The 17,507-nt window shown below is 42.9% G+C and overlaps 2 protein-coding genes across 3 annotated transcripts in view; one reads left to right on the top strand and one right to left on the bottom strand.

Moving 5' to 3' along the window:
- Nucleotides 1-3,017: 3,017 nt before the first annotated feature.
- LOC126543958 (ubiquitin domain-containing protein 1) lies at nt 3,018-13,981 on the bottom strand. Of its 2 annotated transcripts, none has more exons than XM_050191120.3 (3): nt 13,759-13,981; nt 12,845-13,081; nt 3,018-4,564 (listed from the first exon to the last, which is right to left on the bottom strand). In XM_050191120.3, the coding sequence occupies exons 1-3, from the start codon at nt 13,838-13,840 to the stop codon at nt 4,191-4,193; spliced, it is 693 nt and encodes a 230-aa protein (XP_050047077.1). In that variant the 5' UTR covers nt 13,841-13,981; the 3' UTR covers nt 3,018-4,190. The 2 variants fall into 2 exon arrangements, with proteins under 2 accessions (XP_050047077.1, XP_050047078.1); XM_050191121.3 differs by having other exon boundaries at nt 12,845-13,072; nt 13,759-13,980.
- A 143-nt stretch (nt 13,982-14,124) lies between these two features.
- Mms19 (MMS19 nucleotide excision repair protein) overlaps nt 14,125-17,507 on the top strand; it is a 73,247-nt gene continuing 69,864 nt past the window's right edge. Inside the window, exons 1-4 of the mRNA XM_050191111.3 lie at nt 14,125-14,260; nt 14,466-14,514; nt 14,579-14,682; nt 14,757-14,845. Of these exons, the coding sequence (XP_050047068.1) occupies nt 14,167-14,260; nt 14,466-14,514; nt 14,579-14,682; nt 14,757-14,845 (336 nt within the window). The 5' untranslated portion in view covers nt 14,125-14,166. The remainder of the gene's footprint in view (nt 14,261-14,465; nt 14,515-14,578; nt 14,683-14,756; nt 14,846-17,507) is intronic.

Genomic DNA, 17,507 nt, shown 5'->3' with positions numbered 1-17,507 from the left:
CTGAATGTCCTGGCATATTGTATTGGGGAGAACATCAATATTCAGAAGTTGCTATTTTCATTGGGAACAGCCAGCTTTTATTTTCTAAAAAGCCTAGCATTACAATAACAGAGCCAAATCACTCAATCTGTAAGCGGACCCGACAAGGCTCTATTTCAGGTGAAGGAGGGCATGCATTGGCTTCACCTTTCGTGGTGAAAAGCTACGGGAGCCTCCACTCCAGCAGTTTTTCTTTAACCTCCTTGGGTATGCCCCAGCTGCGATTGACCATGAGAAGTGTCAAAACGTATTATGATAAAAGAAATATTGTAATAAAATAAAGTAGAGCCGAAATAGACACTATTTAGTATGGATTGCCGTTTGATGTCACAGGCTCTATAGGCAAACCATAGGTGTTCTGTGGGCAAACCAGGTAACATTATCTCAGTTCCGTTCTACCCGTGCAATCGGTAGGCCGTGTGCGGTGAGGACTTTGGAAGAACAGCGCGCCTAGAAGAACACCATCATGAACAGAAGCAGAAATGTGCGTGGCGACGGCGAGCGATATGTACAGACGAAGATCGTGCCGCAAACACCAAACGTATGCACCTTTGATTGGATAATCCCAACCCGTACTGACTCCACTCCCATCGTAATTGTGGGTGATTTCAACATAGACGTGTCTTGGCCATACGGAAAGTGGTTCATGGCATTTCTCTTGGAAGGAGTCGGCGTTTAATGTTGCACAAATTTCAGTGTGCCCACGACGCGTCATTGGTCGTGTATAGACCTCACATTTGCCAGGAACCTTTCCAGTGTTGCCACAGAGCCACTGGCCGTCATGTCATAGCGATCATAAAGAGATTGCCACCTTGGTGACCAAATAACAAATAAAAAGAAAGCAAACAAAAGAAGGTTAAAAATCAGAAAAGCATCGAGTATGCAAAAAAAAATTTACAAAAAATTAATTGTGGCATGTGTCTTTTATTTTCTATCAACATTTATTATCAACATATTTATCACTATACATATATACATCTCTGCCGGTCATCCACCTTCACAGAGTGGAATGGCTGAATTTTTCTCATTCCCCAAGCTGAAGGTGTTTATCAAGGACGCTCGTTTTGAAGACGTGGAGGCAATGAAAAGGGCCATAAAGATGCAACTGCTGATTATCCTACAAGAATCCTTCTAGCACCGCACAGAGGCATGGTAGAAAACAAAAGTGGGTTAAACTGCAGGGAATTACCTTGAAGGGGGCACCTTGAAGTTTGTATGGTGTATAAACGAATTGTCAGTGACACCAGTCCCATTACTTTTCAGACAAATCTCACATTACCATGTATGGAATATCGAAGTAGATGTGGAGTTGCTGCACAAGTGGAGCCATTTTGTGATGGTCGAGTTCAGCCAGAGCACACACAACTGTTATTGCAATGATGGACTACGTTGTACTAAGCTTAAAGGGGAACCAAGAAAATTTTTGTCATGCGTTTATTGCTCTGTGAAATAGCTGCCGTTTCCCTAATCGCATTGTGATGCTTCAATTCCTTGAACGTGCAACAAATCATGAATTATAACATCTTTTAATGTGACAAATCCAAATAGCATGCCAAATGTTTTGGCAAAGAGTTCATTACAAGAACAACCTCTGTTAGTCATGAAAATTGGGGGTTGACCTGGTATCACTTGAGGTGATGTCAGCTGCATTTTGTGACATCCGAGCCCTTCATATGCTGGTTGGTGAATCACTCAGTTCAGTGGGAAAATTAAAGCTCCTTGGTGCCACAGACTATCCTATATACAAAACTTAATATGCACTCCTTCCCATGCAGACACTTGTGCCACTCAAGTGGTGCACATTGTAACCAGCAGCCTTTAGATGTGGAATTAGTGTAGCTGTAACAAGCAACTGTGTGGCACGTTGTACATGCTTCAACTGCGTGTGCATCTGCCTTGTGCTAGCAGCAGTCAGCATCACACAATGCTTTTCAGTACTTTCACTAAGGTAGCCACAGCAGGCTCTTCCCTTGCGCAAGGATTATAACCTTCGTTTTGCTGTGCCCAAGTTCACTTGCTTGGTTGCCTGTGCGAACATGAAACCTCTAGGTACTGTTTGCACCATTTACGCAGAAGTTTGTTAAACTGAAACTGCATAGCAGCTTTATATAATACAAGTGGCACAATTAAGCTTATCTGTCAGTGTTGTTTGTATCCATCTCCATGCTTGTATGGCTCATGCGTTTTCCTGGCATGGCAAGCCAGTGTACAGTTCTTCAATGCCACACAGTTCTTCAATGACAAAATTCTAGAGTTGAAATGACTGATTGAATGACATATTCCAAGTGATGATAGCAATGAAAAGGCCAAATAATTCATTAGTATTTAGAGTATTCAGATCAAGGAACTTTATAAAATGTTCTACACAATACCATTTGAGTTTAAAGCCTGTTAATGTGTCACTTGGACAGAGATTGAATTCGATACTTTGGAAAACCGTACAAGAGGCAAGAGAGGCTGAAACACCTGGCATTCAATGGGTTAATGGAGTGCCAATTGCAGGAACCCTTGGTGCATTACAAGAAAGGGCAAGGTGTGGGAAGAAAGCAGCAGCACTGTTGAGCTCTGTTTAAGTGTGGCAGTTCTGCGATCACCTCTTTCAGAAACTTCGGAAATGTTCATCTAAGGGTACTTTGAAACAGCGATTGAACAGCAAATTTATGCTCAGGGTGCTTGAGGTCCCCTTTTTGCTATCATGGGCTTAAAATGAAGCTATGCATGCAAAAACCCCCCCACTACTGCATTTTGTGTATTAAATATACTCTATTTTGCATAGTCAGTTAGGCTGTAAAATGAAAGGATTGACTAGGCAAAACAATTTTGGCAGCCTCTCCACATGGCCACAGTTTAATTCACAAAGAACGGTATTCTCTCCTGAATGAAACTTCTAACATGCTAGCAGGGACATCCTGCACACTGTCACTTGGCAGCAATAAAAAAAAAATTACTGCAAGCTGTCCACACAACCAAGCAATCAGTGCACAAAGATAGGATGTTTTTTATTTGTGTCTTTAACAGGCAAACACAAAAGTACACGCGCATAACATCTTGAACTAAATTCATGTCATCCTATATCTGCCTGGCAGGCTCTTTCAAATAAAGGTTATATCAAAAGCAGACTGTTTGTATACGCAAATACAAATGGCATTATTTGTATATGATATATACATATATGTACAGCAAACAAAATGACTTTTCATAAATGCATCCTTAAAAGCCTTAAAAAAGCAATAAGCCTAGGAAGAAAAACTAAAATTCTATCACGTTTCAAGCACGGTTGTGCCACTAGTCAACATGGGCACTAAGACATGCATAAAATGATTATCAGAAATGATTCATTTGAGAGGTCTGCCACAACACAACCTGGCATAAGGAGCCAATTATGGGCTCTCACAGAGAGGAGCCTCATGACATGGTTGCTAGGCATCCTCTGACTGCCTTGACTACATATCTGCTTCAATGAGGCTGAATAGACAATCCACAACTAGATGTGCTGTAAAATCTTAAAAAGTAGCAGCTAAAAACAAAGGCTCTGTCCATTTCCTGGCCCAGGCCATTGCACTGGGGCACGTGCAACACTGAAGGAATGCATCTTTCAGGCTACAGTGCTAATTGCAGTCCTTGGCAAGGTTGAACAGACTCAATCCAAACCAGGACACGGCAAATCAAAGGTGCCGGAAATTCTTAAAAGAAGCTTCATTCCGCCCAGGTTGCATGCCTTGGCTAAAGCAATGTGTGCAGTAAGCACCGCTTGACTCCTCACTAACACAACCCAGGGCAACATACACCTTTGGACTTGCGTGCAGCAAAAATGGCTGCAGCTGGCTTGTAGGGCTTAATTTTTGATGAAGTTACTGCATGAGCTGAATTGACTACTCAGAGCTACTCACGGCATTAAGTTAAAAAAAAAAATGGACTAAAAGTTCTTAAGAACAAGGCTCTGTGTCCATTTTCCCTAGGTCTCGTCCAAACCACTGCACAGGAAGTGTGCTCAAACACACTGGGCTTCTCCACACATGGCAGAGGTGCTGGTGCAACACACGACGCTGGGCAGTGCACCCACAGGCACCAATGTGCTGGCGTGCTGTGTTCTATCAGTCTTGTGCAGCAGGAGCTTCCAAAGCACAGTTGTCGCAGTGGGGAGGGGGGCACTAACTTGGAGTGGCCACAGCTACCTGGACAACAAAGCCCATCTGCAGCTTGGCTTCATCAACACGCGTCCGATCTGAGAGCAGCTTGCCCCCAAAGAACCAACGTTGGTGGCTGGCTGGGATGCCCTCAAGGTCCTCCAAGCGCCTCTTCGCAGCCAGTATGGTCTCACCCGTGCGCACAGCCATCTTGGTGTCCTTTCCTGTGGTAGAGAGGCGCAACTTGAGAAGTATCTCATGACCTGCACATGGTTCGCTCTCTGGTGATGGTGACTCGGCATCGCTTGTATCCTCCACCAGGTTGCCTGGCGCACTCAGACAGTAGACAGGCAACTGGTACCGATTGCCCAGCTCATCATAGCAGTCAAGCAAGGTCCCTGCAAGAATGAAACGAAGCCACTTTTCATGGTGACTGCCAACCATGTCTGCACACAAATGTGGTCACTAAAACTAGGTACATAAACAGAGCAAGTGGGCCGAGTATCTCAATTCCAGAGGCTAGCATCCTGCAGTATCAAGAGTATACACATCCTGCAGTATGTGTACATCTACATGTATATGACGCACATCATCTTGTCTGACATGTTCCTTTGAGCGCGTTTCCAACATGCAATTGCACCAACTTGCCCATCTATTAACTGTCCTAATATACATAAATAGCTCCAATTCTCAGAGTAAGACAATGCTTCTACACCCACAGCCAATGTGTGCAGTGTTGAGCATGTTGCATAATTTTACAGCTACAAATGCCTACAATGCAGCCATTACCGCACCTTTTTGAAAAACTGCTGTGCAAGAATGTTTTTGTAAAGCGGGCTGTGACTGTCAATTAAATATAATTCCCAAAGTGGGTAAAGAGAGTAAAGAGAGTGCAAGGAGGAAATCATGGCAAAAACGTGAGAAGAAAAGCGTAGTGCCGCGCATGAGGGGCTTTATGGCTGCGATGGCTACGATATGGCACCGGAGTAATGCGCGTCTGCATGGAAACAAAGCGCTGCATGAGCAGAGGTTGTCTGTGGTGGCTGCTGTGAATTGCACCCACGTGCTTCCTCTCGCAATACAGCTGCTCTCTAAATTTGCATTTGGGAGTATCGTAATCGTCGGTGAATTTTTTTATTGGGGAAATGAAAGATTTATAGTACTTGATAGGGCTACATAGAGTTTCTCAACTCCATAGAGATGATGAAAATGGTGCCTCCACAGACCATGCAGATTTCATTATGAGATATAGTATTTGGCTTTACCTAATGGCTGTGGCAATGTAAACTATCTCAGGAATAAGCGCCTTTTCCTACTTAACCACTACCCCTCACATGTGTATGATTGTAGTAATACACCCATTAAAAAAAGAAATGGCAGGCTCACACAGGTAATACATATTTTCTAAACAACTTCTCAGCAATGTGCTCAACATCCTTTTTGGCCGCTACAGTATTATTGTCAGAGTCTATGTTGGGCATAAGACCGCACAAAGATTTGCGAATGTTGTGTGACAGCACAGTGGCTACCATGTCCTGCTAAGAATTGCACATTGCCACAGGGACAACAGATTGAATCAGAGTAGTACTTGTGGTGAAGTTTTGAGTGTGCAGGCCTGCTATTTCGTAGTGATGCTAATGCCTTTAGGCACTTTTCACATTAGCGAGCGGCGGCATTCATTGCTTGGCCTGGGGTAGTGTTGCTTCACCACTCACGAATATGTAATGCGCTGAAAGGCATTGCTACAAAGTCAAGGGGGGAGGGAGAAAAAAAAGAAGGAAAGAGCGCTTTTTTGGCTACATTCCTCGCGAAACCTACTGCTGAAGCAATAAAACCTTTATGAGCATGATGCACTCTTCTAATAAGAGGTCTGTGCACTTTAGGGATACCCATGAGCTGACTGTATACAGGGTGATCATTTTTAATTGTTACGGAATTTTTAAAAATCACATGTTACAGATAGCATAATTCTCATCCTTGAGTTGAATTATTTGAAGATGTGGATATTACTAGCACCAGAAATTAAAACATTCAATTAACCAAATTTCACTAATTAACTTCTTAATTACTTTACAGCAAATACTGCAATTTACGAATTGCAGCCGGTGAGCTTTTATTTTATTTTTTTTTAATTTTGAGTTTACTTGCAACAATGTTACGGGAGACCAGGAGTAAAAGCTGTTTAAACAGCTTGACCTGGCCACCCTACATACACAGCATAATGGTAGTTGCAACAAGGAAAAAAAAAATAATGAAAAGGAAATACACAGTGCAGTGTACATGGCTCACGTACAAACAAAACGTACTTGCGTGTGGCACGCATCAGGAAACTTACACAAACACTATTTCAATAAACAGCAAAATGAAAATAAACAAATCGGCAAGAATTTCGTACAAACGTGTACGAGTTTATGGTAAAAATTTTACTTCCAGTAATACTCTCTGTAGCTGTTTGAATGAGAGTTGTGAAATGTCAAAGAGCTGTTCTTTACTAATTGTACTTAGTAATGTGGGTAGCAAGAACTGTAGCATGTGCTCGCCGTAATTTGTGCAAAGTTTTTTTATTTACCATTCTTCCAGTTTGCGTCTTATATTTTGTAATGTCTGCTTCTAGTCTAGCTAATATTGCTAGCGTGTTAGTATTGTTGACTATAGCAAATTTTTACTGTCGACACAAATTATAAGTGTACATAGAATTGACCTAAATACTATGTTTTCTGAAAAGGTCCTCGGTGTGAAAGTGGTATGGAACGCTATATATTAATTGAACCACACGCTTTTGCAACATTTCAAGCTTGATATTTTCGTTAGTGGTTGTACCCCAAACTAGTAACCCATAGTTATTTACTGACAGAAAGAGCATTATAAAGAAGTATGTTGACAGGTACAGGGAATTAAAAGAAACGCGACACATCACACCTATCGTTCTAGACAACTTACTAATCATATAGTTTATGTGTTCATCCCATGTCATGTGTTCACCAAAGTAGACTCCCAGGGTTTTTATTTATGGTACTAGTTCTATTTCTATGCCACTTAAATTAATTGGAGCAAGCTAGACAGGTTTGTTTTGAGGTCGAAATAAGCCCGCCTTTGCTTTATTAATGTTAAAACTTTAAGTGGTTTTGAGTAGCCCAGAAGAAAGGGGGTTAACCGAGGGGCCCAATTTTTATTAGTCATATCATAAGAAGCCAACAAACACTGACACCAAGGACAACATAGGGGAAATTACTTGTGCTTAATAAATGAAATAAAGAAACAATAAATAAATGGAAATGAAAGTGGGTGAAAAGACAACTTGCCGCAGGTGGGGAACAATCCCACAACCTTCGCATTTATGCGTGTGATGCTCTAACCAATTGAGCTACCGCGGCGCCGTTTCCCCATCCACTTGGGTATTTATGTTTCCTAGAGAACCCTGGGAGTGCTAGCCAGTGCCACCACTCACAAACCTTGGCGGCGGATGTGGAACATCCTTTCTGCCACAGACATCATGTTCTCACGACGCCTGCACATTCTCGTGACGCCCGATGCCTGCACGTTCTCGTAATGCCTGCGGCAGAAAGGATGTTCCACATCCACCGCCAAGGTTTGCGAGTGGTGGCACTGGCTAACACTCCCAGGGTTCTAGAAGGAAACATAAATACCCAAGAAAGTGGTTGGGGAAACGGCGCCACAGTAGCTCAATCGGTAGAGCATCGCAAGTGTAATGCGAAGGTTGTGGGATCGTTCCCCACCTGCAGTAAGTTGTTTATTAATCCACTTTAATTTCCATTAGCTTATAGTTCCTTTAATTTATTAAGCACAAGTAATTTCCCCTATGTTGTCCTTGGTGTCAGTGTTGGCTTCTTATGATTTGAGTAGCCGAGTCATTTATTTTAGATAGTGCTTTGTTACCTCTACTTACTAAGTCTGTGCCTGAATTTACCGCGAAAAATAAACTGGCATCATCTGCATATATTACAAATTTAGCTGGATTATCACTGGTTGGGATCCCAATAAAAGTCACAGTCCCAGAATGCTTCCCTAGGGAACACCACATTTGACCGGTTTCTCAAATGACCTTTCTTCTGCAACTATTACATACAGAGTTCTATGTCGTAAATAGGAGGAAATTAAGGGGTGTGCAACGCCTCCAATACCATAAAATCCCAGCATTCTCAACGAAATGCTGCGATTAACAAGGTCAAATGCCTTGGAGATATCTAAAATTAAGCAGAGTACCATTTTCTGACATTCGAATTTTTCTAATATTAACTCTTTTTGGGCAAAAAGGGCAAGTTCAGTGGATTTCTTTTTTTGGAAGCCGTATTGGGCAGAATGTATAAGATTATGGCCAACTACAAAAGATGGCAGGCGCTGTAAGATTATTTTTTCAAAATCTTTAGTAAAGACTGGTAATATGGATATCGGACTTTAATTGCTCAACGCATTTTTGTCCCCTCCTTTAAATACTGCAGTCACTTTGGCAGTCTGCATGTCACGCAGAAAAATGCCTAATGATAAGCTTTGGTTAAAAATATGAGTCAGAAATGGTGCCAGAACATCGATTACGTGTTTCACTGGTTGTATTTGGATACCTGACACATCAGTCGCTTTACTGTTGCTTAATGCCATAAAAGACAACTTCATTCTCGGAAACCGGTGTAAGAAACAATGTGTGTTCAGTGCGAGAAATTGTATAATTAAAATCTGCATCAATGTTTGAAGACTGACTGAGTGAAAGAAAGCAGTCATTGAAACTGTTCCCCAATTCGCTACCTGTCAACCAATTTGCTACTTGTCAATTCTATGCTATCTCGTAAAATCGTAATCATTTGTTCAGGCAATCTTCCTAGCATTGTATTAAAGGGGGCATGACACGGTCGCCCAACATTTTGTGGTTTCCCACGAGAAATTGTAGCAGAGGGTTTATTATGGCTATACACGCATAAAAACTGGGCAGTAAAGGCACATTTCTGTCTGAAACCTGAGCTAGAACTCGCTGGCTCTAAGCCCCGCCCTCCGGCGCCCACCGCCATATTGCCAAGCCATGTGCGATGTCATGCGCTGCATGGAACCGAGCCATCGTCTGCTACAAAATTGGCCACCGCGCCATGTGAGGTCAGGGCATAGCTGCCGTTTCTTACCATATTTGCTCCGGATGTCGCATGGCATGTCTTCGACACTGCCAACTGCACGTGATGAAGCAAGAGAGGCATCTTTCAGAAGCAGGTGCAGCGATGGCGTAGTATATGCTGCACATTTGATATCGACCTCATCGCCACCAGCTGGCTTGCGCAAATCTCGGAGGCCATGAACTAAGACCGCATAGGAAACGTGGTCAGCATAGATGGCGACATTGGTGTTGCGCTAAATGCTGCTGATGCCTTTCTGCACTCATGATATTTTATGCGTTCAGCACTGCTTAGCCATCCGTTCACTGGAGGCAAAGTCTGGTGCTACTTCGCACAATGCAAAGTGTTACGCGCGTAGACTGTTAGCGGGTATGCATTTCTCTAAGAATCGTACTCAACAAAACTATGTTGTTAAGCTGCCGTGCGTTCCCACCAGTTCTTTTTTTTTTTCGCCGGTAGTTGCGTGCAGCATATGTAAACAAATGCCCGCGCACATGTGTCCGTGGCGCAAGGATTTGGCTCGATGTATGCTTTGGCTGAACCTTCACTTGAACTTGCTTTATTGCACCAGATATCCATAAAACAAATAGCAAGGCTAATGTTTGGCCAGGGTGCTGCCTGCCGGATGGGTCGGTGCGCAAACACAGTCTGCATCGTGTCTGGCCGCAGCCTCAGCTTTCTCACAGGTATCCCAAACTCAGCAAGCAGGTGCAAATCGTCGTCTTAGCTGCTTGGCGTGAAGTGTTCAGAGAACAAAACAAAAGCTTCAGATAATCCCCAGTCCTTTCTGAAGTTTGACAAGCTCCTTGGGGAACCTGAAGTACGATACGGAGCACTCCTTGCTCCGTTCGCTGTAGCACCCAAGAGTGCTACATAGGCGCCGCGGTGGCATTGTTTCAGCCGGTACAAGTTGAACAATTCCAATGGCAAACTGAACAAAGCAAAAGCAGAAGCTTTCCACATGCGCGCACAGCCGACACACCGATTCTTCGCCGGAATATACCATATACATGCTAGCTTGGCAGGCACGCAGTCTGCGACGTCACGGCTCGGGAGCGTGCCAGTGTTGCCCCGCTGTTATGCCGTTCGAGTGCAATATAAAAAATTCCAATTGCAAATTATGTGCTGGTTCAAATGAGCTAAAATTTCACCAATGCGTTTTTGAACACACAAATATCTCACACTATACAGAGTAGAATCAAAAATCGGGTGTCATGCCCCCTTTAAGCATCGTCCTAATGTCAGCATTACGTCCTACAGACATATTAAACTTGTCGAATAGATATTCGTTCTTAGCCCTCTGTAATTCCTTGGTAACGGAGTTTCTAAATTGCTTAAACGCTTTAAGTGCCTCAGGCATTTTAGTTTTGATGAATGTTTTGTACAATTGGTCACGTTTTTCTAATTTGGTGGAGCAATTCCCTTGTCATCCATGGTTTCCTGCATTTTTTTTGAGCTTGCCAGAATTATTTACTTGAAATTAATTTCCAGGATGACACCAGTTTCAACATATTTTCCAAAAACAAAATACATGAGCGTTGCGGTTACTTTTGTGCTCCAATGAATAAAAGCAGATTTTGTTAAAAAGGTAGGTGGAACAACAGTGCACTTTTACGACAAGTTTGATGGTGCATATCTCCAAACTGGCATCATTCTGGAAATTCAAGATAATTAGTGGATGCTTGTTAATTAGCTTAATATGCATTTTGATTTCTCATGCAAGTAATGTCTACCTCATAATATTCCAACTAAAGGACTATAATTATCTGCAGGAGCGTATTTTTAGAAATTCCATAAAATTTTGGAAATGGTCACCCTGTATATAGTCTAAGATATAATTAACAGGGATATAACGAATTATGGGATATAACAATGTAAATCTAAGATTTGATTGATCATGCATTATTTGAATGGAGTATTCTGCTATAACAAAACAATGCGGGATCCAACATGGTATCACTTATAGTGAAGCAAATATTTGCTTGCAAGTGGCTGAAAATATATATTTTGGTATTAGAAATGTCAAATACAGCTATTTCAGACCTGCATGTTTATCTGGACTTCCCTGTAACAGTGCCACCTACCTGTAGAACCAATATGTAATAGCAATGGCAATTTTTGGTGCCACATGGTTTTCCACTAAATTTTTTGGACATGATCTGGGTGCGTGCAACACTGCAAACATGGTGCTGGACTTCACACCAAATCCCAACTTTCGTTGCCAAATCCTGAAATGAAGCTGGTTAAGTTTCCAGTCAAGGCAGTATGACTGCGATGAAAATTTGCCGACAGCAGGTTGGTGACGAGTCGCCGCAGGGAGCTCACCGTCAATATGTTCATGCCTATAGATCTCATCGGCAATTGAATGCGAGATCACATGTATGGGCTAGACTGACGAATGTAGTAGCAGAGCTGGGTCTGAGTGTGCTCCCCTCCATGCTCGAAAATTCACTTGGTGACTGTACTCATCAAGAGCAACATGAAAGAACACATTCTGGTCACATTCTGGCAAGCAGTTTAGCTTTGACACTGTTGCCACCAGCATAATGAAAAGGACAGATGAACGGACACAGCAAACCCAGTTTTGAGCTTTAAACTGCTGTATAAAACACTTCAGCTCGCTTGATTGCCTCCTATGCTACTACTCATTGTGAGGCCCGATGTAGCAGCATAGCAAATGACCGAGCGAGACGGAGCATATGTCAATGTTGCAATGGCCTGCTCTCACTTGGCCACCTATTGCATTATGACGTCACAACACAGCCACCTCCTGGGAAAAAGACACCGAAACTGGCCATAGAAAAGCTAGTAGGTTAAATTATTTCGTGTGCTTTGAGGCTAGCCAATATTTCTTCTAGAATTTATAGGTACAGAACCTTAATGTAATGCAAAAGAAAGTCTGAAATATGTCAGTACTCTTTTAAGGTTAATTTCCCATTATAGCTACTGTGTCTTCCATTCAAAGCGATCATCATCATGTGTGTAGGAAAGAGTACTTGTAAGGGCTCTTGAGGCAGTTATGTGAATGAGAACAATGCACATAGCCTTATATACACATACTATACTTTGTAGTTGAGATAAATCTTGTCTAAATGGCAATGGCAGCACAAATTTCACTACCTAGTTCATTTCCTGCACAGAAGCCAACGACATTAGGATGACAAACTGGGCATGTTGGTTTAGCATATTCTAAGGTGAAAGGTGTGTATATGATGACACAAGAGAGATATGCCATGAGTATCTTTTTTGTGTCCTCGTCTATGCGCCTTTCACCTCAAAAAATCCACGTCATTATTTCAGCAAGGCTGACAAGAACACACATTTTATAATTCAGGGTCCTGTTAAAAGCAAGAGACGTCATACCACAGACGAACTGCCAACCACGACACATGCCTGCTTCCCCATTATCAGCACTTCTCTGGATACAATCGACAAAACTCCAGTTCCAAGCATGCATGAAGCCCTCCGATACCTGGGCTTTGAGCCATTGCACCGGCATATTTCTCCTGCAGAACACGCACAAGCGAGATGAAAGTGTCGGAGTAGCAAAGAGTGGAGTACCGTTTGGGAGAGAGATGTTGGCTCCGTCAATGATAGCTTGCGCGAGAGTGAAGTCGTTGGTTTCTGCGGCATAAGCGGCCGCCTTGAGGGCATCCCAGATTTCTTTACGGCCCTCAAAGGCTGGTGCGGTGTCCCAGAACTCGTCCCGCTTACTACGCAGCTGGCCTTCCATGAGCGGCACATCGCTTTTCCACCGTGGCTTCTCATGTCGGAGCGGTTGGTTCTTTCCTATAGAAACTATAAGAATTAATGCACTTCTAAGTAAAGCTGAATGCGTACTGCGCACCTCAAGAATGTTTATCACCAACAAACTAATGCGCACCTGCGGTATTTCTAATCGAGTTACGAGTGTGTCACTCTACTACCAAGGGCCGAACAATGGGCGCGTCTTTTTCCAAGACTGGCAAATCAAACAAACCGCGGGATAATTCATGGCTCTCATCAAGAGGTCGCGCCCCTAGTACAGGAAGTATTCAAGTTTCACAGATATAAGTGAAGGGAACGCAACACTGAACTAGAATGCGCAATACACGGGCGTTTCGCGAGCAAGGAACAGTGCGCCTTGTGCGCTCAAAACAAATAGGAAGATTCAACGTTACCGCAACAGTACTCCTAGTTATGACAATGAAAGTAATGAGACATCATATGAATCGTTTAAGAGACCGCACCGAATCGACCTGACGTCAACTATAGTTCAATATTTAGGGTTAAACTAAACCATTGGCTATACAACTATCGATAATACTTCTAGAATAAAGCCATGCATTGCATTTGCGCTGTTTCCTTTGCATTTGGGCGAAACATTCTTGCTCGGCACACGACACAGGGCACAGAGCAGACGGAAAACAACGTTTAACGTGAATAACTACCTCTCTTTACAACTACTATAATAGACCAAACAATGAAGTCCATACCAGTTTGTTGCAAGTTAGTTTCATCGGTGGATTCAATACCTGACGATGGTCTACTGTTTCTGGTGCCAATGCAACCGCCCATCGTAATACTTTACGCCAACAAACATTGTTACTTCTAACATTCATAGAAGCATAGTTTTTCTAGCAACTGCCATCCCCTCAATCCTGCGCAGCTGACCCAAGGGACACCACCGTGCATCGCAGTGCCGCAGTCAAATGTTCGTTTTTGTTGTTGTTGTTGTTTTTCCGGGCGAATAATTGTTGGATTTTATAAGTATCTGTAAAAATATACTTACTTACAATTAAATTGGAACATATATTAGTACTTACGATGCTGAAGTGTGTTCTGGAGCTTGTATGCATGTACACCAGTGTACACTTTGTGGCGGTGCTGGAACTTGAAGGCACATGTTGAAAACGGGAGCGTCTGCTGCCATGGACGCATCTCTTCTCAATGACGGTGACGACAAGTTTCAAGAAGAAGTCGCCCGTTATGTGAACGGTAGAGTGATCAGAAATTTGACAAACACTTTGACTAGCTCTGTGCTGATGATGTGTTGGTAGTTGTGGTCACTGAAGTTGATCAACTGATCGAATTATTGCTTTGTTCCCACATGCGTTCCCGCAACGGTTTAGCGTCTGTGAGAATATCGGCAAAATGTGCTGAAGGCTGAATGAAGTTGTCTTTTCGTAACTGTTTATTGCAGTGATCAAAGAAGATAAGGATCAGTTGCTGCAGATGCTTGAAAGTATGGGGTAAGAGTACAAATTTTGATGTAATGTTTGTTCCCGCACTGTAAGTACTACTGTTGTCCTGTAGGCACATTTTGACGCACAAAGACTACCAGCGAAGGGCTACTGGTGTAAGAGTAATCACCAACGTCATCCAACTTCTTCCTCAAAGATATCTTGGAAAGGAGCAAAGTAAGTTTCGATGCACTGCATGCTTTCAACATGTGGACTGTCTTAATGTCGGTCTTGTGGTTTATGAAACGCAGCTACCACTCTACTTGATTACTATCTGAGCAAGCTGGAGGACCACCCAATAATGGTACCGTTCGCCATACGTGGCTTGTACGAGCTAGTGGTGAGTATAACCTACGGTGACCGCTTTCCCCATGTCCAGAAATGCATCTTGAAGCGTACGTATGACTTGATTAAATGGCGCCTGTCGTGAACGCAGTAGGAAACGCTATGAGCGTCTCGGGCACGTTCACGCCAGGCGTAATTTATGTCAAGTCGAGCATGGGCTTCAATTTAAGATGAGCTGAGCACAACGGGTGATCAAGCTCATATTCAGGCTACATCATACATCTGAAGTCCACCACACACTCGATCATTTTCGTCGATTGCTAATTTGCTTTCTGCGGCACTCCACTTGTGGTGGTGGCGTCTTAAAGTACGTGTGGTTGGTTATATTTCTCCCTTCTTACCTCAACTCAGGTTTAGTGAAATTGTGGGGCTTCCCGAAACAACTCGTAAGGGGTGGGGGGGTGGGGGGGGGGGACTTGCTCCTGATTAATTTAAATCACTTGGAGTTCGTTAACGTGCACCAAAAGCACGGTACGCGCATTTTTTCATTCCACTCCAATCAGAATGTGACCGGGAATCGATTCGGCACCTCGCGCATACTAGCAGAACACCATAGCCTCTGAGCCACCTTCCAGGGTCCAGTAGAAGAGAGGTTTAGTTCTAAGTTTTTTTTGGGATGCAACATGTGCACATCATATTAAAGAAGTATTAAGAGAGCAGAAGCGAGCAATACTTCCCAAAATATGCACAATAATACAATGCAGCCAGGGCACAGTTTCAACTCAAGCACAAACCAACACCCTACCTACACCCGCTAAACTCCACTGTATCTGGGTTTTGGCATAATCACCACCTTCAAGATGTATTTGCTGTGGACAACACCTCAACATTGAATACATGCACTAGCACTGCTATCCAACCCCCACTGCCTCATGCCCTCAGAAACCCAACTATCCCTGCCCCTGACTCAAGCCTCCAAGACAAGGTCAAAGATTCCATGCTCCACTCGTAAAATCAGCATAGGTGCATGAATACAGTAAGTGAGGCCCTGGACTGAAGGTCTCTGAAAATCTAAAACTGCAATAAAGCTTTCTCTCTCTCTGTAGATTGTGATATTCGCATTCACAGAAGCCATTCTTGAGTGAAAATGGAGCTGCTTTGCGAACTAAAAATAAAATGGGTGGTGTACTTAAAAATGTATGGGAAATGTGCGCCCATTTAAAGCTTCTTTATCTATAGCATTGAAGCGATGCTACGCCCTATCTTGCATTCATAAAAGGGCAGCGCATCCAAAATGCAGCTTGTGCCACTATCAAACAAACTGAAGAAAAAGTTAAAAATACAGAACAATCAATTTTTGTTTGCAAATCTATGCTTTACACCTGCTTATACCAGAAGCAGTACTGATAATCTAGCATTTGTATGTACAAGTGGTGTTTTGTGAGTCACAGGAATGCACTGAATTAGTTTTTGCAAGAGTTGCCTGGAAGAAATTCGAAGCACACATAAAAGGAGTGTGCGAGAGAGAAAAGAGCCATGGGACTCTTAGAAGTGACGTGATGGTTGTTTTCAATACGCTTTCTCTCGCACCCGCTGTGGTTGCTTAGTGGCTTTGTTGTTATGCTGCTAAGCGCGAGGTCGCGGGATCAAATTCCGACCATGCAGGCCACATTTTGATAGGGGCTAAATGAAAAAACTACTGTGTACCCTGCATTGGGTGCACAGTAAAGAACCCCAGGTGGTCAAAATTCAGCCTGAGTGTAGAGAGCCTTAATAATCAAGAAATCAAGGTAAATGCAGGACATCATTACTGGGACATTCAAGCACTTGCCCGATGACGAAAGCACTACTCAGTTGAATTCTGTCACTAGTACTCAACTACTCGTTGCAAAAAAACATCCTCGTATTGTATTATAAGATGAAATAAAATGCTACTTGACCAGTTCAATTTCATATTTAGAAAAAAAGAACTCATTGAAATTGCCGTTGACAACGACGCGGGCGGTCGAAAGGTTTCGTTTTCACTCGACTCTGCACCGTCCACGCTTTCGCATTTCAGTACTTTCTGATCGTGTAGTGCTGCGCTGGTTTTGCTGGCTATTAAAGCTCTCATAAACAACAAGTAGCAGAGAATTCAACTTCCATGTGATGTCACGGGATGCCCGAATGGTCTACGCCACTTGACCAAAAAGCAGCTGCTGTGGCGAATCCGCCGCTCTGTCTTGGCTTTGTGAGGGTGTACGCAACGTCACCACTCCCGTGGTTGGGTGACGGGAGATTTGAATTTTGAAAAAAGTATTCGTACCCTTCAGACACAATTTTCTTGTAAACTAGGTCTTTTCTTGGCACGAAACAAGCATTGCGAGGCTTCCGGAAAGGTATTTAAACAGCCCACGCCGACTTAGTATTTGCTTTCAGTGTCCCTTTATTGAATATATGACAGCATCAACAAAGGTTATAGAATCTATTCTTTAAGAAAAATTTGGGGAGAAAAAATGCATGGCACACCATCTTAATAAAGAAATTGTTCTTTCAGCATTTCGTTCTTCAACTAATATGTTTTTGTCGAGACGTTAATTTTTCATAGATTTGGTATATAAAATCTCAACTATGCATGTGCATCATGAAAATAGACTGTAATGTAAAAGTATGCTTGGTGGTAGCTAAAACTAGTAATGGTGGGGTTTACAGTGGGGCATTGTAATGACTACCCTACG

The sequence above is a fragment of the Dermacentor andersoni genome, chromosome 1, assembly GCF_023375885.2.
Source record: "Dermacentor andersoni chromosome 1, qqDerAnde1_hic_scaffold, whole genome shotgun sequence".
NCBI lineage: Eukaryota > Metazoa > Arthropoda > Arachnida > Ixodida > Ixodidae > Dermacentor > Dermacentor andersoni.
This window is presented reverse-complemented; position numbering and strand designations above follow the sequence as displayed.